A 21,987-nucleotide genomic window follows, 5' to 3' on the forward strand; every position below is an offset into this window, starting at 1 on the left:
CTCCAACTCCCTCCATTCCATCCTCTGTTTTCTCTCTCTGCCTTTCCCCCAGATTGTTGTCAACCCTCAACATTTGCGCTGACATCTTAGTAAAGGAAATTAATGAAGTAGCAGCAGCATCATGGCCACTTAGAGGCCCTGAGTCCATGATGACCAGACCGTCCCCCACAGCAGTGACGACAATCCTCAATTGCACCAAAACTTTCCAGTTGTGACTTGCACTGACTTTCCTGGCCTCAAATGTCAGTCCTGTTTGGTCTGCTCCTTAACACATATTTCCAAGGACGTATCTCTGATCCTAACATTGAGTTGTTGACTACGCCAGTGTCACCCAAGAGAAAGATAATGTGAGCCATATGTAATTTAAAATACCCCAGTAACCACATTTTAAAAGGTAAAAAGAAACATGTGGAGTTAATTTTAATAATATATGTTCTTCAATCCAGTCTAAAATATCATCATTGCAATATGCAATCAATATAAAATGTTATTAATGAGGCATTTCAGTATTTCTGGTTTTGGAGTTCCAGTGTGTATTTAGCATTCATGTCACATCTAAATGCCTAGTGAATACATGTGGCTGGAAGTGACTGTATTGGGCAGAGCAGATCTAAATGGTAATAGAAATGTTTCTCTTCCATTGAAAAAGAAAAAAGCGAAGAAGCCCTAGCCTGTTCTGTGTTCATTTTCGATCTTGCATTAAAGTTTCTGATGGCATCTGTGACAAGCCTGCCTTGCATTACCTGAGCCCTCCAGCTTGTCCCCTGCCCCCACCGCGGGGTATAATTATCAGTACTTAGTCACTAGAGCAGCAGGAACTGCAGACCTTATCGCTGCCCCTGCCTGCACACCCCAAGCCTCTTTGTCTTCTCCTTCTGTGGCTTCACTGCCCTCAGCTCTTAGACTCTGCCTTGCGGCACATGAGTTCCTTGGCATCACAGAAAAGTTTCAGAGCCACGTTCCTGGCAGGTGGCCGCTGCGCCTCCACCAGCAGTGGAGGGGAGGCCCTGTGCTTTACCAGAAGACCCTCATAAAAAAGGAGGCATGGAGCATCCACCTGAGCCAGGAAAGATGGCTCAGGGTCGGTCTCGGACAGCCGAGAATAGCCACCTTTTATACTGAAAAGTAGAAATGCACAAGGGGAATGAAAACCCTCCCATCAGTATAAATCCCCTTTTGAATCTTTGTGGAAGAAACCATGAGCCTGCTACCTGATGACCTTTTACTTTTCCTTAAGTGTGTGTGTTTTAAGAACTGAAATGTCTCATGACGTCTTCATCCAAGTCTGCAGAAAGTTAAATGTCTCTATGTTAATACACACACACACACACACACACACACACTTTTCTTAATGCATTTCCCAAGTGCGGAAATGTTTGCTTTATAGAAGGAGCGAGTCGGTTATCCTCCGTGTTACAAATGGAATCTCTCATTTCCAAACCTGGAGAAATAGCTGCCCAAGAATGAACTGCTTAGATAGGATTTTGAAAACTGTTCTGACGTTCCTGCTCTTGCAAGCCTGTTCAGCATGAGCGTGTAGCTTTCCCCCTCCGTGCTGTCATGTTTAATAGTGACACCACAGAGCCCATCAATCAGACTAGAATGAGCAGATTTACTGACTGTAACAAAAATGAAAAATGGAGAGGGAAAGAGACACAAAATTCTCTAGGTTTAAGAGGTCCCATTTTTCTAACTTTCAGAAATGATACAAATCAAAACGTCCTCACATTTCCAGGATAGATCCTTAAACAGAATTTTTTCCAGAGATCATTATTTTAAGTTACTATTCAATTCTTGTTATTTAATAACACACTAAGGAAGGTCAAGTCAATGTTGATGGACTCGTTTTCGAAAGCTGGAAACTGGAGCTATTTCAAACTCCTCACACACACATACAAAAGGTATATCATGTGACATTAAAACATACTGATTTTAGTGGCAGTAGTGTTGTCTGCTCAATCCACTCCATTGAGAAAGACATGTGGGTCAGAAACTGGGAATCCTGGAAGAGGAAGCATGGATGCTGGCAAAGTGAATAGTAGGAAAGATTGCTTCCCAGAAACCAGCATTGTGGTGTGGTGGGTTGAGCCACTACCTGCAGCGTCAGTATCCCATATTGGTACTGTTTCAAGCCCCTGCTGCTCCACTTCTTACCTAGATCCCAGCCAATGGCCTGGGAAAAGTTGTGAAAGCTGGCCCAAGTGCTTGGGCCCCTGCACCCATGTGGGAAAACTAAAAAAATTTCCCTGTGCAAGCATTTGGGGAGTGAACCAACAGATTGAAGATCTCTCACTCACTTGCTTTCTCTCTCTCTCTCTCTCTCTCTCTCTCTCTCTCTTTCTAACTCTGCCTTTCAGATAAATAAACATTTTTTTCCTACTAAAAACCAATGTGTGGGGTAAATAAAAAATGGGAAGTTTTAGCCACCGTGACTTTTTTAGGGGCTTCTTTTGCTATAGTTGGGTGAAGTGACCGCAGAGCCTGAACTATTGGAGAGCAATGTGGCAGCTGAGGACCCAGACCCTTGAGTGCAGTGCTATGACTAGATAGCAATGCCACTGTACCCTCAGGGGGTAAGCTCCATCCTTTGTCCTCGGGCATCATTCTTTATAGATGTGTGGAAAACCGCAGCCTGCTTCCCCTCCATGCTTTGGGGTACAGGGCCCTTCATTCCCAAGATGAATACGTTTTTTCAAAACAGCCATGCCCCACTCTCTCCATTCCCTTTTAAGTCCTGAAGGGGACCCCTACAGCGAACACTTTCCAGTGGGGGGATAGTGTGTGGAGCTTAGGAGACCAGAGTTGAACGGCCGGGAACAGATTCCATGCTGCCTCGGAAAGCCAGTTCTCTGCACATCCCGACTCTTAACTCCTCCACACCTGGCTTTAGCTCCCAGCCGTCCCTCTGATCCCCTCAAGTGGCAGGGGCAAGCATCTCAGGTCCCTTTCTTCGCCAGAGACTTCTAGAACATTTCTTTACCATCTTGGAATGCACTACGTGATTTTGAAATAATGTACAGATAGCAGGGTTTGGTCCTTTAAGTTTCTGTCCTTTCTCAAGATACAGCCGGAAAACAAAGATAGAAATCTGCCTGTCCCTGCTGGCGAAACCTGACTACAAAAGAGGTTTGCTTGTCTTTAAATGGCCAGGGCACATGGAGTCACATGCTTTGAAACCAATTAGCAGCACGGATGAGCTAGTCAGTCCTGCTCATTTAGAGGGCGGGGGAAGGGTACAAGTCACATACTTTGTGTTTTTAAGTGTTTCTGAGAAATGAAGACCTCCAGGGCAGAGAGAAGGCGGATCAGGAAATAACTATGCAAACCACATACCTATCATATTACTAAAACTTTGATTAGGGGCATTAACAATTGCTTCAGCACTCACAGGTATGAAACGGGAGTGAGTAAGACTGGGCATGTTTTGGAAGGGATTACATGAGTGTTTACTTACATGCTTTGGTGAGCACCGAATGTGGTCCACGGCTGTTCTGGACTTACACTGCCTGTGCAGCCCAGGTAGGACACACGCAGGCACACATTCCACTCTCCTTGGGGACTCTTGTGGATCTCAGTGACTTGGAAAAACAGCCAAAGGTACTAGACCTCAGCACAACTCTTCACCCTTCCAGGTGCTAGAATAGGGACCTGGATTCCGTGGCAGCATCTAGAGCCTTGGAAGTGCCCTGTGGTGGTCAATGGTTCAAAACACCCAGAGGAATGGCTTAGGCTAATGCGATCTTGGAAACGCAAAGTGCAGGGCGTTATACGGCTCTGACATCAAATGCAGTGAGGGTGTTCATTCCCCTGGTCGTTGTTCAGGGCTGCATGGGATTGACAGCATCGGAAAGTTGGGGAAAGCTGGAATTTGTCTCCAAAGTCTGGGCTGACAACACTGGGCTCCTCTTTTTAATGCCTTTATTTTTCTGTCAGAACAATTTCAAAATAATAACAATCTTGTGGCATTGTCTTCCCACGTCTATTGCTTAAAAATTCATCAACTAAGTTAGAATGCCCCTCAAGGTCAAGTTGTGCTCATTAATGGTACTGTATTTTCATCTCTCAGACAATAGGGTTGCTTCGCCAGTGTTTTCTGTTGAGTGTGGAAGACTGTTTATGGGAAAACACAATCAAAATACATTTCAACATTTTGAAATCAACACATTATTAGTGTTTTCTGAACTCACATGAAGATCCAATCAACTAAATAGAAGTTGAGTCCCAGTGGGTCATGGATGAGCTGTAAACTATGGATTTGAAGGGGGAACTTTTAGGGAATCATTTATGAATTTTTAAGTTGAAATGTGAGTTTGAATTGAAAGCCAAAATGAGGCCTGAGAGCTCCTACTCTCCTCCCTCCCCCCTCACATATTTGAAAACTGAAATTCTGTAAGAGATTATCTGTGAAATGCCTTTCTTTTATTATGCCCATAAATTTTAGGAGTGGCTTTGATCAAGCCTTCTGCCATTCTCGGTTTCTAAATCTTTTATTCATACGTTAATAACTTTAAAAACATTCATCCTATTTTTGTTATAGTGAAAGAGGAAGTGTCTAAATAGTCAAAAGGGAAACATTGAAAATAGAGCACACTAAATGATAACTAAATTAGGGTAGGGCTTTTTTTTTTTTTCCAGAAAGAGCAGTGCTCCATGCTGAAACCTGCTAGGGTATTTTAAGATTATTGTCTGTAAAGAAAATGTACCAGACTTGAGGGCCTCATAGGAAAGGCATTACAGAAATGCAAACTATTATCAGAAACACAAACTATGCATAGGACAATGTTTGTGAGTACCTAATACTTCAGGCAGTGGCTCTCTTTTGTTTTTTTGGCTCTCATGTAAAACACACACACACACACACATTCATGTACAACTTGCAAATATGAGTTACACTCTGCCAACTTCCTCTAGACATGGACCCTGGGGGATCAAACTCTTAGGAAAATTATGCCTGTTTTTCCATTGCCCTGCTTCCAATCCCCACCAATCAGCAAGTCCTATCTGAGAGTCTCTCGAGAGACTACGAAGCTGCGTTAGCAACAAAATCCTCTCTGTAAAATGGGAAGAAAGGGTTGTTAACTGATGAGTCAATCCCATTTTTATAGCAGTTTATCTTTGTGGTATTTCCAAGAGCACAAATGCTATTTAAAAAAAAAAAAGTCATGACAGGAAGAACACAGTAGGGAAAAAAAACAGGAACATTGAAGCCAAAAGCAATTGACTCTGCCAGTAACTGGTTACATTTCCTTTGTTTTATTATTATTATTGCAAAAGTTGGGGTTGAGATGAAAAGTTTCTCACACCTGCACTGTCGAGACGCATAACTTGTCGGAGGCCACGGTGAAGAAAATTACATAAATGCCTCTACAACTCTGAGCTGCCAGACACTTTAAGGAAACAAACAAACTTGTTTGCGTTGCATTGTTCATAACACTGCCTATAATTCATTCCTATGTGGAGGAGTTCTTAAAAATGGGTGAGATGTCAGAGTAGCCCAGAGCACTGGAGGCAGCTTGATTCTCCTGGGATTAACACCTATTGAAATAGCAGTGACTTCACAAAGGTGAAGGCTTGTTAATTTCTTGGCACAGAGTATGAGAGGCAGATGGGCAGTCAGAAAAGATTCTTTAACAGAAAGAACAGTAATTTTTCATTGATTAGGACATAGAACCAGCAACCCACTGCAGAGGCTAATGTGTATATGATGCTCCAAGTTCAGTGACATTAGTAAATTTCAGTGAAAGTCTTAACACCTCGATGGGACCCTGCTGGCCATCAAGTCTATGGGATTTTGGTTGCTTCTCAAGAGTGTGTTTATTAGGGGAAAGCTTTATCCAGTCCACGTTAATATGAATGCCTCATCATGAGGCAGAAAGAAGGAGAGGGGAGAATGAACACGTATGCTGTGTGCTAAAAGCAGACTCTGAATGAAATCTCCCTTGGGTTGGAATCTTAACTGCTTCCAAGAAACCTGTTGAGTGGCCCAAGACAGGTCATTTCATCTCTATCTCACCTTCTTGATCTGTACAATGGGGATAATTATACCTTTGTCATTGACTTGTTGTGACAAAGTACTCCAAGAAGGGACTGACTCAGAGAAAGTGCTCCGTGTTTGCTTCTCTAGGTATCCATGCATAATATCAGCAACACTGCTGCAAAGGGCATTTATGGGACTCTGCAATGAGCCAGCCTGGGGCTGGGCCAGGGGTTATGGATACCTGTGGAGAGTAACCGTGCGTTGATTGCTTACACTATGGTGTTATTAAAGAAGATAGCAGGGAGGTGCTGCTGGCTTGTGGGGGAGGGAAGGAGGTTGGCCTCACCAAGAGTACCCAGCTGCTCTCCTGCCCCAGCAGGACTCTGGGTCTCTCAGCAGGAATGGCCAGGGCCACGGCAGGTATAGATCATGCAGGACAGCCAGAAGAAGGTGGGGCTGTTTCTAATGCCAAAGAACTAAAGTCCAGAGCTCCAGCTGACCCCTGACCGGCATCACATCCTAATGTATTCAGTCACCAGCCTGGCAAATGATTTGTTTCCATGACCCTGGAGTGGGGGGAGGGGGGAAAAGAGGTGCTCTGAAGGCCTGAATCTAGCCATTTTTTTTAAGTCCTTAAGCTTTACCTGAGGTCTCCTGCTTCCAAAAATGTCTTTAATTGTGTCTTGGGGGGTTGCCATCGCATCTGGCACTCCATTCTCCCCAGACTTTGAACACTGAAGCTCCTTAGCACATCTGGGCATTACAGGTGGAACAAGCTGAGAGTCCTGAAATGCCAGACCCCATGGCTTCAGGGTAACCAAGAACCAAAGGCTTTCAGGTCTCCCATATCAATCACCCACAGGATCTCCTATTGTTGCCTTAGGGTGCCAGAGCCAAGTCGTCAGCAGAAAATGTGGGGGCAGCAGTTAGGTGCCTTGGGTGACGAGTGTCCCATGTGGTGAGTTGGCAGGCCCAGTCAGTGAGGCCCAGAAAGAGGACCATGTAGGCATCTTTAATTCCATTAGTCACTTGCTCATTCAACAGTCTTGTTATGCAATGCTGCCGGCTGGGTGTTGTGCTGGGGCAGATGAAAGATGAATCTGGCACGGTCTTGCCCAGCCTAGTGCAATAATACACACACACACACACACTCCAGGGAACTTAGTGACAGGTTCCTCATGAGAAGGACTATTAAAAGTACACAAGGGAGACTAAAGGAAGGGCGTGAGTGTGAGCACTGAACAGCCAATAGCATTCACCTAGACATACCTGCCTTGGCCATGCACTTGCTTTTTTTTCTCTTGATCACGTCATGATCACACAGCATTGAAGCTGGTGTGGGTAGAATATTAGGCACTAGCTGGTCTGTTCTAAGTTTGTCATTCTCAGAATCCGCACGGGGAAAGACATGTGCTTTTCTGGATTTTGAAAACAGCTCAAAGAATGGAGAAAATAGATCCGGCTGGGGGGAGAGAGGTCTCAGCAGTTCCCGGAAGCTTTGCTGTCAGTGTTTAAAAGAGCATGCTCAGTGCAAGTTCTCAAAAAGGCCTTGGGGATCGGAAAGCTCTTCTGGAAACAAATGCCTTTTACGTTTAAGTGCTTTTCACCAAAATGCTAGTAGCTAGGGAAGATGGAAGTAACACGCGGTAGAACAGAGACAATATTGTTTCGATTCTGTTCCTCAGTGCCTTCCCACCTGCTCTGAGCGAGTATTTTGATAAGGGACATGAAAAGGATATCTTTCCCTGGAAGTCATTAAAGTCTTAGCACTTGAGTCAGCTGTGGAAACACAAAGTCTCCTGGACACAATGGTCCACGCCTCGGCTCCGGGCCGTGGCCAGTGTCCGATCCGCGGAACGTGGCGTGGCGCGGTGACAGGGAAGCAGCAGGTCCGCGGCAGCGGCCGGGCAGGCAGGGGATGAAATCATCCCACCTCCCTGCTCTGCTGGGAGGTGGGGAGCGCACGGCCCTCCCTGCCCGTCTGGCAGCTCGGCTGAGTCCTCAGCGCTCATCCCACACCCTCAGTGCTAGTCACTGCCGTGTGTTTACATGAGTAAGGGAGCCGCCGGGGGAGGGCGGTTGTAAGCTGAGCGCACAGCCTCGCGGCTCGCATTCGGAGGGAGGCTGACAGGCATAGCACGACCAGACTTCCAGGGATGTGGCCCGAGAGCAGTCACATGCTGTAGCGTTCGCGAGCGCAGACATCAATCAGGCAGATGTTTGTCGACTGGAATGGGTAATCGCTACTTTCTCTACGTTTGATTTTGTTTGTGGGCTTGTGGATTTCTGATCTTTCCCGGCTGCCTCCTCGGGTGGACTTCCAGCCTCGCGCGTTTGGGGGAATAAGAGGGGGAGTGGGGTTTGGGTTGGGGAGTCGCTTTTGAAACTTTTTTTTTCCCCTCCCGGCTTCTCTATTAGCCCGGCGTTGCTGTGAAAAAAAAAAAAAAATGTTTTCCGCGGTAGAAAATCAAATTAGTGGGATTAATTGTGTTTGTAGGAGGACAGTGTGAGAGGTTTTAACTGCGTGACAGAAGAAAGGTTTACAACAATTAAGAGGGTTCGCAGTGGCGGAGAGTTGGTGCTGTCATAATCAACCCTTGGTATAGTAAAACATGCCGGTACCTTGGGAAGTCTGGAAGAAATTGATTGGGGTGTAATTCATTAGTTTGGAATTGTTCGAGGACCGGTTGGTTACTTGGTCAGCTTTAATTTTGCGTGAGTTGGGTGACTGGTGAAGTTAAATGTGAAAGCTGATGCCAGAGCGTCACGGCACTCAATAAACAGCCTCCCCCACTCCCTTGCTTTCTGGATAGATGTTTAAAGAAACTGAACTCCACATCAAGGAGGAAATATAACTTCCATTTGTCTCTTTTAAAAAGTATAGCCCTAATAGGCTCAGCCTGACCCCAGTATCGTCTCTGGAAGTTATTTTAAATAACCCTCAGGATCTTCCTAGAGAATATGTTGAAGAGGAGAAGGCAGGCAGCTTGCTGATTGAAATGTATCTGGCAGATTTATTGAAATGTGAACCTCTCCAGTCCCAATATTATTAGTAAATACATGTAATAATATTTTCCAACTTGTTACTTTCTCTCTCTCTCTCTCATTTGCTTGCTAGCTTTTGACTTCACCGATATGATAATGTGGGAAATTGCTCATGTCTCTAAATACTCTGAGTTGTTATCAAGTTCTGTGTTACTGAGCTACCTGAATAGGCTGGCACATCATTTGGGTTTTTGAAAACAACACACACACACACACACACACACACACACACACACAAAGGATTATCTCAAAGCTAGGTTCTGGGCTATCTATCAGCTCTTACTGCGTCTTTGCTAAGAACAGGGATGGCTTTATCAGAACTATCCTTCAGCATTAGGGGCTTTCTCTTATTGGTGTAATGGGCTATGTCACGGTGCCATGGGTGGCTTGGGACTCAGGGACAGAAGTGTCTCATTCACCAACATGTGATCCTGGAGAGAGGAGTGCGGGATGCCAGGCCGATGCCCCACACATGTGAGACCGTTGTAGTTAGCCTCCGACTTTCAGAAGGAAGCCCATGCAAATGAAACTGTGTGTCAAATTGTTCTCCATTTGTTTGCAGCGCCAAATCTTAAAGGCAGACCGCGCAAAAAGAAAACATGCCCGCAGAGAAGAGACTCATTCAGTGGCGTCAAGGATTCCAACAACAATTCCGATGGCAAAGCCGTTGCCAAGGTACGCTCCATCACATTCATTTTGCTGCATTTTTTTTTTCCTTTTTATTTTTACTTTTTTTTCTCTTCATCTCTCTGTTCTGTGTGTTAGTGGAAGTTTCCAGTGTAGAAGCTGTCTTTGGAGCTCCACACTCTGGAGGCTGGGAGAATGGAGGGAGGGAGAGGAGGCGTTTTAATTAGTCAACAGAAAGACTTCCCAACTCCCACTTTGGCCTGTTGGGTAAAGGACAGATGATTAAGCGTCCACGTCATTGAGGCTGAGATTTCATAGTAGGTGACACAATGACATAGTTTACTCTGCTCGTGTCAAAAATAGACCTGCTGAACCATCCTCTTCCCGAATGGGTTCATTTAAACATGTTTCAGAGATTAACAGAGGATGAAATTAGAAATGGCTAGAATTAATCTTTTCAATTGGTACTTTCCAAGGTCACTTTTAATTTATCTCAGAGTAAAAATAAAGTCAAATAGCAACATATTTACATGTATATTATATATATGCATATATATATAGTTATATATATGAGTTTTTAAAGAGCCTAGTGAATGTGGAAAGAAAAAACTCATTTGGCCTCCACCTTGTTTGGAATCTTGAAAGTACAAGTCCATGGAGGCTAAAGTGTTGTTTTTATAATTTTAGACTTACCTTGTGGACTTCTGCAGGCTTGGGTCAGCTGTCCCTGATTCTCCTACAGGGTGTTTGGGTTTGGCTCTGGTTTCTGTGCCAGAGATCACAGTATTCTCTCTAGGACCTGAATCCTAGGCCAGATTTCAGCTGACTCCATGCTTCCAGAGACAAGAAGTAAACGTCTACAAGTGGTAGTGTTTTGGCTGCCAGTGAATTGGGGAGATGGTGATGCAGAAAAACGTCCCAGTTCTATTACGTGTTTACAGTCCTATTTGTCTGCCATGGACTTCTCCACGGATTAACAAAGTGAATCCGGGACATGCACAGTCTTTGCTCTTATCGTCAAGTTTGATTGTTTCACGGGAATTCTGAGAACTTTTTGGTTAGGATTGAAAGCAAGATTCCGGAGAATTACAGAGAGATCAACCAGTAGAAATGTGCATTTTCCTTCTTTCGGCTGAAGAACAAATCTATCTTTCCTGAAAGTAATTTCTGTTTTGCTAGTTTAACTTTCTTGGGGGAGGGAGAGACTACACCGATGTCATAAGTCCATTTTCTTGTATGTTGGACATCTCAGCACCAGAGCTACCTAAGTCTGGGCTCCACAATCAGGAAAGATGCCAGCAGGAACAGCTCCCTGCTTACAGTGTGCTCTGCATGTTCCTGAAAGACACTGCAGAATGGCATGCGGAGGTTTGAAGATGTGCCTTGCTTTGGTGCGGGCCCATTCCTCTAGAGTGACATCATGCATTCACTCCCGCATATTCTGTACCTGAGCCCAGCAGGAAGACATTCCTTCCCAGGTGGTTTGGATTTCTAACCAAGGTTTGCCTCTGGGAATTTTACAAAACATATCCAGTTGATCTGAAAGTGTACAGTATCGCCAATGTCTTTCTCCATGGAGGGCAAGCTCAGGCCTCACACTCAGACACACCAGTAGGAGGAGAACAGGAGATGGCTCTACAAATGGGCTGTCATTGATGTTCAATCACTTCTCCTTAGCATGGACAGAAGTCAAGCCTGGGTGTGCTGAGTGATGACGCAGCCCCATCCCCCGTGTGCCCACTCTGAACCTGTCTGAGGAGACGCACCACACTCCTGCTATAGGTGTTCAGTGCTAAAGGGATCCCTGGAAGGCTGCAGTCAGCTCTTAGGAACTGGTCTAACAACTTGGCTCTCTGTAGAGCCTTGGAATACAGTTTTGCTTTGGCCACTTCTCCAGCAACCGGGTAAAGGAAGCCATTGACAGGTACAAAGTAGGATGAATTTGTTTGTTGGCACCAACAGATACAGAATGAACAGCGTCTGGAACCAGCACAGTTATTAGATATACCTTTGTATATTCCTGTGATCTCCTTCCATGAAATGCTACAGTAAGAGATGTCTCTAAGCCTTTGGCTAGTGGATCATTTGCTGAACTGTAAGCACCATTTTAGGTGACAGCTAGTTGACTTTATGACCAAGACCTGTGTGACTGCTTCACCAGCATTCGAAACAGGCTATCCAAGTGGAGAAGTATCAACTTCATTGCAGCTGCACACAGCAAGGTTTCCAGAACGCAGCCCATCACTGGGCTTGCTGTACTCATGACTGGTGGTTTACCTATCACTCTCAAAAGGTTACAGTATCTCAGTGTGAGCAAGGCTTTGCAGCACCCTGTTTTCCTAAGGAGAAAGCGTATCATGGCTTCCCAAAGATAACAGCAGTCCCATGGGAAGGAAACTACATATTCTTTGAAGACATCATCAGAGTGTCCAGCCCAAATGCTGCCGTGTCCCTGGGCTTTTCCTCCAGCAGCAGGTTTGGGACCCAGGCCTGTCCGTGGGATGATCTGGGGCAGAGTTGTCTTCTTGGCCTATGGATGGATGGAAAGCAAATGATTTCTCATATCCTGCAAGCCTCTTCCAAAGTCCAGAAGTAACAGGTGGTTTATATTCTAAAAATAATGTAGAAAAGGAAACTATGGTGCATAATATGTTCTTTTCATTTAAATTGTAAACATACTTTTGATATTTTGCAAATGTGATCCTTTCATTATTTCCAATATTTTTCATTTCATTAGGTCTTTAGATCTGCTTCCAGGGATTATGCTTCTTACTGAGGAAGCAGCAGAGAGTCAGCTAGCAAGTCAGTGACTCAACCAAGATTAGAACTCTAGCTTGTTTTTTGCTGTTTCAGCACATCTTGCCCTCCCAGTAGAAAGCTGGATTAGTTATAACTCAATCCCGTGGAAGGATGCGGTTAATATCAAATAGGTAGTGGTTCATTGAAAACATTAAATGTTGATTCTTTAATTAGCACTTCCTCAATCATTTTGGAAACCCCAAGAGTTAGTGAACTCAACAGGTGTACGATGTTCGGGTAGAGAAAAAAAAATAGATCTAGTAATTAACTGTCACCATCAAAAGCTTGGGTTTTCTCAAGGTCAACATGATAACTGGCTCCTGTTTCCATTAACACCTGCACTATAATAATTCAGTAGATTAAAGTGCTGAGAATGTTTTGGATAAATGAAAAAAAAATAGACAGGAACTTGACTAGGTCCTACTCGAGACAGAATAAAACTTTAAAGAGCTCATTTATGTTACATGAAAGAAAAATGTATCAAGCTAGTCAGAGAAAGGAAGTCGCTTTACTTAATTCACTTCCGACCTGGCACCTGATTTCCACCTGCACCCCCAGGAGCAGCTTGCCTATGAGCCCACTATGCACTGAATTACTTTTCAACTGGCTTGTGCACTCTTTGGCACTTTCCTTCTGTCTCTAGTGTTTCCACACAGTTAAGGGAGAGAGTTGGGCAGGTGTCTGGATGATGGCACAGAGGAGTAAACCACATACTTCCTTAACAGACACTTTGGATCTAGTAATAGAGAAAAAGACCTATTACCACTGCAGGACTCAGCTGTTCCACACACAACCTTTAGCTCCGCTCCTGTTTCTAAGGGATTGAGATTTCAAGGGAAGAGGACCTGAGCTCTAGACCCAGATACTGGCCCCACACTTGCTGGGATTCCTATGAGCCTGATGGCAGAGCAGAGAAGCTCAGAGGACTGTGTCAGGATCATTCAGGGTGCCTTCTTTCCACCCACTGTACAACAGAAGGAACAGAATTCTTTGATACTTCGGAAACCACTCAGTTTTATCTTGTGCTTCTCACATGATAAATCACATCTCTAAATGTTTTGTAATGCTTAGTAATAAGATGTGCTTTTTCATTGTAAGTTTTTCATTTCATTTTTTTTTTCAGAGTGACAGTAGAGTGTTTAAAACCACAAACTGTAGGTGAAGGTTACCTGGGTTCGAATCCCAAAAATCACTATTAACTAATTTTACATGTGTTATTCATCCTCTGTTTCCCAATTGCCTCATCTCTGATGCAACAATAATAGCTATTCTTATCAGAATTAAAATGAGATAATACCTGAAGAGTGGTTAGAGTAGAACTGGCTGGGATCCGCAGAGTAAGCTACCTGTTACAATGCTATCATACTGCATGGAGATCTAGTTGTTCCACTTCTGATCCAGATCCTTTCTGGTGCACCTGGGGAGGCAATAAAGGACGGCCCAAGTATTTGGGTCCCTGAACCTATGTGGCAGGCCTGGATAGAGCTCCTGTTTTGACCTGGCTCATCCCTGGTCATGGTGGCCATCTGGGGGAATAAACCAGCAGATGAAAGATTTCTATCTGTTTGTCTCTGCCTCTCTTCTCTGTATTCTGCCTTTCATATAACTCAATATATCCTTAAAAACTATAAAATACAATGTGACTACCCAGAAGGGCCTGAGAAGCAGTGCAGATTAAAACTGGAGTGATTCTATGATTTAAAGAAGCCAGCAAATTATAAATTTCATCAGAACTTTAGGCCCAGCAGCCTGAAATTTGAAAATGAGAAGTGATGACAATGTAAAATGTCACAGGAAGTTCTTATTACAATGGTACAAAGTACTGAAATCTGGGAATATCTGAAGTGCTAATGTTACGTGGATAATGTGTCTAGCCCCACTTCCACATCCCCTTAAAAATTAAAATCTCATCTGGAAACTTCATCGAATGAGGTGTGCGGGAAATTTTACTTTGCCAAGACCAGTCTAAAGATATCAAACAAGCATGTTCGCTTGAGAAAATAAGCAATAAAGAAAACCCTGGCAGACGATCCGTTTCCCTTTAATAAATAAGCACCGTCTTTTATGTCCTTAGTACTTGTGAAGGAAGATCTGCAGGGAAAGAAAAGTTCAAAAATCTGAAACGGAGAACACAGTCGAGTCTGTGGGACATTTTTATTCATAACATTTCCCCAGCACTGGTTCTCTTCCCCGCCCGGTGTTAGATATGGAGATGTAAAGGATATTGGAATGTACACATTCCCCATGGGCACACTTGAACTCCAAGTCTGACCCTTTGTACTTCCCCCTTTTACAATTAAAATAGCTCAGCAACTTAGCGTTCTATTTAACAGCCATCAAAGGCCTCTTGTAGAACATGGCAGCGACGGGGGGATGTGAGGTGAGCCACTCGGTGCCCAAGTTTCACATCCGTCCTGACTCTGGAAGGCAGAACATCTGGAACAGTTGCCACCATTGACTTTTTAATTATGGAGCTTTTCACTTACTCTCATTGGGCTTGAGCTGACCCCTACACTTTATTTGGTGGCAAGTGTACATCTACTATAATCCCAGGACTTCCTGAAAAGCAACACGTCCTCACTAGCGAGTGGGCTCACTTGTATTCCTCCTTAAAGTGTTTGCGGGCATCACCCTCAGGTGACAGCAGAGAGCTTGCTGGCATTCCTGAGGCCAGCTTGTTGCTCCAGTTTGCTGGAGAGAGGAGCAAGTTGGTGAATATCCTAGGAAGCAATAAACACACCTTTCCTTTTGATACAAAGTGTACAATATGGGGAGAATTCTTAAAAAAAAAAGGGGGGGGGTTGTTCAAGATCTTTGATTGATGGTGCCCTTGTGGAAAATATGTCACGAGGCTAAGCAGATGCAAACACAATTTCCAATTTCACATCAATATACTTAATAAAGAATCTGAAGAAGCGGGCATTGTTCAGCCAACTATTGCCCATTGGTTCTCTGCTTCTATCCATAAAGTTTTATTGGGACCCAATCGCACATCCATTTATTTATGTATTGCCTATGGTTGAGGACTGTGGGACTCTAAAGCCTGCGGTATTTAGTATGTGGTCCTTGCAGGAATTCAGCATATCCTAATGGGAGTCATCTCCACTCTGTGGCACCTCGATTTCAGGGCCAATGTCATCTTTCCCACCCTGTGAGAACTGTCACATTCCAGAATCCCACCTGAATTGAAAAGGTGTATTTTTTTTTTTCTTTTCCAGGTGAAATGTGAGGCCAGGTCAGCCTTGACCAAACCGAAAAATAACCATAATAACTGTAAAAAAGTTTCCAATGAAGAAAAACCAAAGCTTGCCATTGGTGAGGAGTGCAGGGCAGATGAACAGGCCTTCCTGGTGGCACTTTATAAATACATGAAAGAAAGGAAGACACCAATAGAGCGGATACCCTATTTAGGTTTCAAACAGAGTAAGTATACTTGTTTTCATTTCTGAAATATAAAAATTACTGAGATTCCTTGCATGGGGAAAAAAAGTTTTTTTGGACAGAGGATTATGTTGAAGTCCTAATCTAGGGATGGTGTTCTCTGTTTATACTAAATCTACAAGTCAGCCCAGCCAAGAATTCTTTCCCTGCCTCTTTCCGCTACATTGTTCCCTTCTGGGACAGTTGCAGTGAGATATTTATAGGCTTGAATCCACTGATTATGACTGGAAATAGACATGTTGAAAGTTTCTCATTTTCTGTTTTGTCAATTCCCAGTGTCTGCAACGCCTTTCTTGTGAGATAATAATATGACGTAGCTTTATCAGGCACAGATGTGGCCTGGGAACAGACAGCTTTGCAAAAGAGGAAATTTAAAGGTGGACAGAACCACCAAGAGAAAACACATTTCCTAAGCCCCCAATTTGTTCAAAGATAGCAAAATTCTGACTCCAGAGGAAACAAGAAAGGCACAGATTTGAACACCAACCAGTTGTGTGTTACTTTCACATGCACATGTCAATATTCTGCCATGTAAGGAGAGCAGGATCTCACCACTGATGAGAATTCCCCAGAACAATCATAATAATAAAAGAAAGCCGAGATCTTGCCCTGAGTTCGCAAATGAGTGTATGTTTTGCCTCTGTCTGGATTGAGTGGTGCACAGAGCGATGAGCCTCTGGCTTGAAACAGTATTTTCTCCAAACATATCACCCTAGATTAAAACCATGTGTCATTTTGATGAAGAATGTCAAACCTGTATGTTTTACATAACAATTTACATACCTAATAGCAATTGGCACTGATTGCAAGAGAACACTCGCAGCCATTATAAACTTATATAACTAGGAATGATTACAATGTTTGTCGGAAAACTGGTTGCTTGAAATAGAAGTAAAATTAATGTACTATGAACAGCTTTGTTGCATTATGCATTGGTTCAGATTAAATCAAGGCCGAGGCAGAGCTCTTGATAGCTTTGAAATAGTGCAAGGTTCAATGAGGCTTTACGAACATGTTGTGTCACAGAGCCTTTTTTCCCCCTTCCAATTTTCATTTTATTCATTTCCCTTTCTAAGGAATTACCTGAAGTTCAATTTTCCCCTCTTGTAAAAAAAAATCGAATCCATTGCAATCTGTGGTAGTTGGTGTAAAAGAACAGGCTTGCTAGCAATGGAGCCTGGTTGGTTCACAGTGCAGATACACTTGAACCTGTAAAAAGAATTTGCTTGAACAAAACTGTATTTACAACACCACACCAACAAGTTAGAGGATGGGAGGTTTCCTGACTCAATGGCTCTGTGAATGAATGAATTCTTCCATGTGGTTCACTGCTTCCTTGCAAGTAAAACAGCCTCCCACTCATTGCAAGGCATCACACAGCTGTGAAATACAGTGGAAAGCTTTTAGGAGAATGTTGCCATCAGCCATTCTATTAAGAAAGTAATCCTATATTACACTGGCTGTTATTTATGGATTTTTATCTGAAGGAAGTGTAACTTAGGATTGCTGAATGAATGGCTTCTTTCTAAAGGCTGAGCATGACCAAGCCCAGTTCTGAAATACTTTTCTTTTCCCCAAGGATGCTCTTCTTTAGCTTGTTCTGTTGTTGATAATAAGACTAAAACCCTGGTTTTTTTTTAATCTAAAATTAGAAGCATATCTATAATTCTGTGACTATTCCTAAAGAAATATTTCAAGTGATGGTAATAGGTTCTGTTGTTGAACGCCCTTTGGTGAATTGAGTTCTAAGAACTTAGCTCTCTGGGATACATTAGTGTGTTTTTTTTTTTTTTTCTTGTTGAAAAGAATGTTTTAATTGACATTTCTTGGAAATATGTTAATGCAATGCTTATCTAAATACTTATTGTCCCTCTAACAGTTAACCTTTGGACTATGTTTCAAGCTGCTCAAAAACTGGGAGGATATGAAACAGTAAGTGTTTAAGCAACTTAAATGAAATAATTTTGCAATCTTACTCCCCCTCCCCCCGACACACACACACTGACTGAAATGTAAAAAATTCAAAAGCAAACTGCCATTGGCTGCCCTTTCGAATGGCTCTACACTTTTGGGGGTTTATTGGGCTGCTTTTGGAAACAGTCCCAATTAGTTCCAGGTTTGGCAAAATTGTAAACTTGTCGTAAAAACTACAAGTGGAAAACATATGTAACTCTCCCCTGTCAGGGAAATTAGTTGGGTCTGTAATTTTTTCCCATGTTGAGAAAGGGCTATTATTGTACAACAAGCCAAGATTGCATAAAAGAAATTTCTTTTGGCAACATACCTGACATCTGTTCATGTCTAATATGGGAAATGTATTAAAGGCTTTCAAAAGTAATCAGGATTGGCCATTAAGGAATAGAATGCAGCAGAATCTCCTCTCATTCTAGGGCAAAAGCAGCTTTATTAGACAAGGGTCAGTGCTGAGTAAACAGGAAGTTATCAAACTTATTCAGGACAAGCTCTGACACTCTTTATCAGCTAATTCTAACTGACAGGAGTGGGTTATTTTTAGCCCACAGGAAAATGTGATGGCCACGGATTTTTACAGCGTGTATTTTGAACCAATAAAATGTGAGAGCAACAAACTCAGATTAAGATCTTGAAATAAGAAGAAAGAGCTGCACTAATCCAGCACACGTAGACGGCATCTGCAATGAAATCAATTGACATAGGAAGATGTCGTCATTGGAAATTTTTTCTCATCCACACAATGATCAGATTAGGTTGTGCAGTTTCTTCTGCAATTGAATAAGAAATTATTTTTTTGTTCCTTAAGCAGTAAACTGGAATATCTCTCTATCAGAATAAAATGACAACAAGAGACACAGGGTCAAGAAAATAAAATACATCTTTGCCCAAGCATAATAACCAGCGTTTTTTGCCAGATAAAGCACACTGTTCTATAAACTATTATAAAGATTTGATTTCAGGGATTTGGGACAGGAAAAATGCAGCAAGTGTTAAGTGTTTGGATAATCTTGTAGTTACTGTAGAGATGTATCCTATGAGTGCTGTCTAGAAAATTCTGTTTCCAGAATATGTGCATGTAAAAATATTTATTTAATATATGGGATGGATATATATTCATATTTTTAAAGAAATATGATATTCACATGAACCACCCATAAAATGCACCTATCATAAACATGAATTTACTTGAAATATTTGTTTTATTAAGTGTGCTATGTAATGTAAATGCTGTAATTTTTCACTTCATTGGGTCCATAAATAGGACTAAGATATGAACTCCTTGCCACTGTACTCACAGTTTTGCAAAATCTTAATCTAATTATAGTCTCTAGCCAAGTGAAAAAGATAACTTAGTCTCATAAATTTAGGAGTCAACCTCATAGCTTAGACTTTTAAGTCTAACTTAGTGTTGAGAATAATAACACACATTTTTATGAACTATGACTATGGACAGCTACACAACATTGCGCAATATTATGAAATGTCTTTTTAAACTCAGGAACTTTTTGTTATTCACTGATAGGGAGTGTGCCAGAATACTTAACAGAATCAGTTTTTCCTGCTTTTGTAACTTCTGTAACTTCACAAAGATCCTCTCCACCCCATCAGCACCCTCAATGCAACAGCAAGTTGGTGTAGAGAACAGAAGAAACCTCCGCTAAATGTGAGGAGGAGTGTGGAATCCTTGCACACATACGACAGATTCTTTTATTACGTGAAAGAGTGAGCACATCATCAGGAAATCACCCGACCACACGCTTACTCAATAGCTCATATGTACTAGGCATTCTGATAGACATTCCAGGAGGGGCAAAATAACCAGGCCAGGGGGTCCAGTGCTTGAGACGCCCACCAGTTGGGAGAGGCCATCATTATAATCCTGGACCAAGTGGAGAAAGGTCATTTTCTGTGGAGATGAAAGACTCCCCCAGATAGAGGTCAGGGAAGGAAGATGTGACGGCAGTAGTACCATATGAGCAAACTCTGGGGAATGGATAAAACAGACATGGAGGACCATGGTCATTCAGAAAATGGTAGTGAGTCAAGTGGGCATGATATATAGTGCTGGAATCGAATCAATCATAGTCTAGTCACTAGAACTAGACTGCTGGGTAGCTGGGGTAGGGGACCAGGAAGGGGGAATGGAGTCTTCACAGGGCAGGGTGGAAGAGGTGGTGCCAACTGAGGAGGCCTTAGAGCCATTTAGGAAGCACTAGGGACTGCAGAAGGTGACTTTATCTGCAGTGATAGGAGTCGCCCTTCTTTTTCTGGTTTTTCAGGATGAAGGGGGCGGGGACAACACACACAAAGGGAGAGGCATGCCTTGCTTTGGGGCAGAGAAAGAGAGAACAGAAACTCTTCATTTGTTGATTCTCTATTGTTTTTCAGTTCAAATGGATCCTTCTGCCAGAGTGGCACATTTGGGGTAGGGAGGAAGGCACTCTGATTCCCTTCACTGGAGATAGGGGATTTTGGGAGACACCCTGCCTGGTCTTTCTGCCATCTTGACTAAATGCTTCCTGCTGTCCCTTGGCCCTGTAGGAACTAGTTTGCTATTATTCCTCGTTTAAGCTTTTGCATCTCCTAAAATAGAATGTCTTTGGTTCTTGGCTTTTTTTTTTAAACTAATAAAAGAGTGAGACATTTGGTAAGGGTTCAGGTTTGAAGTCAGGCCAGTAGTCTCCAGCATGTGAGGCCTTAACGTTGTCATCACAGAGCTGCTGAAGGACGAGTATCTCCAAGATGATCTGATATCAGAAACCAGTGCAGTCTCGTGTCCTGTAGCGCTCAAGGGAGATCTGAGAGTCTTTCAGAGCAATGGGCCCTGGAGACTGCCCGGGCACCAGAGCGAAACGTTTCAATGGGGAACTTCAAAAGTAGCTGACTGAACCCCAACCCTGAGACTTATTTACTCTGGTGTGAGACTTAGGCCCAAGAATCTAAGAATGCTTTCTGCTAAACTGTTGAAATGTTGTTACTTAAAAGCGATAGAAGGATTACTAAAACTTGGCCTACCGTCCCCATAGCACTTAGGTCCAAATTGTGGCCTCCTGGGCATTTGGTGCCACAGCTTAAGTTGCCATTTGGGACTCCCACATCCCCTTTTGGAGTGTGTCATTTGAGTCCTGGCTACTCTGCTTTCAATCCAGCTTCCTGTTAATGTGTACCCTGGGAGACAGCAGGTGAAGTGCTTAGGCCCCTACCAGCCACCTGGGATCCCCGGATGGAGCTGCTGACTCCTACTTCGGCCTGGCCCAGTCCTGGCTATTATTGGCACTTGCAGAGTGAACCAGTGTACGGAAGATTCTCTCTTTTGCTCTCTCTATCTGTCTCTGTCCTCTCTGCTTTCAAATAAAATGAAAGGAAGAGTGGCCTTCATGTAAGTCAAGTACCAAAGCTTAGAGATTGGCTTTTCTGCTGTTACAATAGAAACATGCTAGAAATGAATGGTTCCATGACTGGAGAGGAGAGCGGTGTCTCTGACGAGCATTTTCCGTTTGCTAAGGTGATGATCTAAGCTGGGACTCAGCAAGGTATTTCCATTTCACATGAGGAAGAGCAGGCCTCTGGTGTTTTGTTGTTGTTGTTGTTTTTCTGAGTTAGATTTAGCAAAATAAGAGATGCTTGCCTTGCTCCATTTCACACCTGTATTTCACAAATGCGAGAACTGAGGCCCGAGAAAATGAGAGGAGCTGCACGGGCTCAGCCTCTGACTTCCTTGACTTCTCTGTACTCTGTCTCATCCTCCATTGCATCACTGGGAGGAAGGAGGTTTATACCTCATCCTTCCTGGTGCCTTCCACTCCCAGGGATTTCTTGCATACATAAAATGCCTTCAACACATTTCACATAATGTTTTGGAAAAAGGATGCAAGAGCCTACCTTCTTTTGTAGCATCTGTCAGTCTGTTCTTTAAGCCTTATCAGATGTACTAATTACCAGTTGAGATTGTATCGGATTCCTGAGAAAAGCATGTGAATGTAAGAGATGGATCAAGAAATCTAGATGATGTAAATATGAAGCAATAGCAAAGAACTGCAATGTGAAATGTGTAGCTGTGTTGCTGCTGCTGTTAACTTGCAGTCAAATAAAGACATCTCTCTGGAATCCCTTCTGGTTATAGA

At 43.1% G+C, this 21,987-nt stretch overlaps 1 protein-coding gene across 4 annotated transcripts in view; it reads left to right on the plus strand.

The window, feature by feature from the left end:
• ARID5B (AT-rich interaction domain 5B) overlaps positions 1 to 21,987 on the plus strand; it is a 172,316-nt gene that overhangs the window by 119,864 nt on the left and 30,465 nt on the right. For 3 of the 4 annotated variants that reach the window (XM_040975820.1, XM_040975819.1, XM_040975821.1), the window contains exons 5-7: positions 9,585 to 9,697; positions 15,667 to 15,871; positions 17,769 to 17,821. In XM_040975820.1, coding sequence (XP_040831754.1) covers positions 9,585 to 9,697; positions 15,667 to 15,871; positions 17,769 to 17,821 — 371 coding nt within the window. Of the gene's footprint in view, positions 1 to 2,311; positions 8,214 to 9,584; positions 9,698 to 15,666; positions 15,872 to 17,768; positions 17,822 to 21,987 lie in introns of those variants that run through there. The other variant, XM_040975822.1, reaches the window with a different exon arrangement.

This window comes from Ochotona curzoniae, unplaced genomic scaffold, assembly GCF_017591425.1.
Source record: "Ochotona curzoniae isolate NIBS_2020 unplaced genomic scaffold, NIBS_Ocur_1.0 contig_2692, whole genome shotgun sequence".
Lineage (NCBI taxonomy): Eukaryota > Metazoa > Chordata > Mammalia > Lagomorpha > Ochotonidae > Ochotona > Ochotona curzoniae.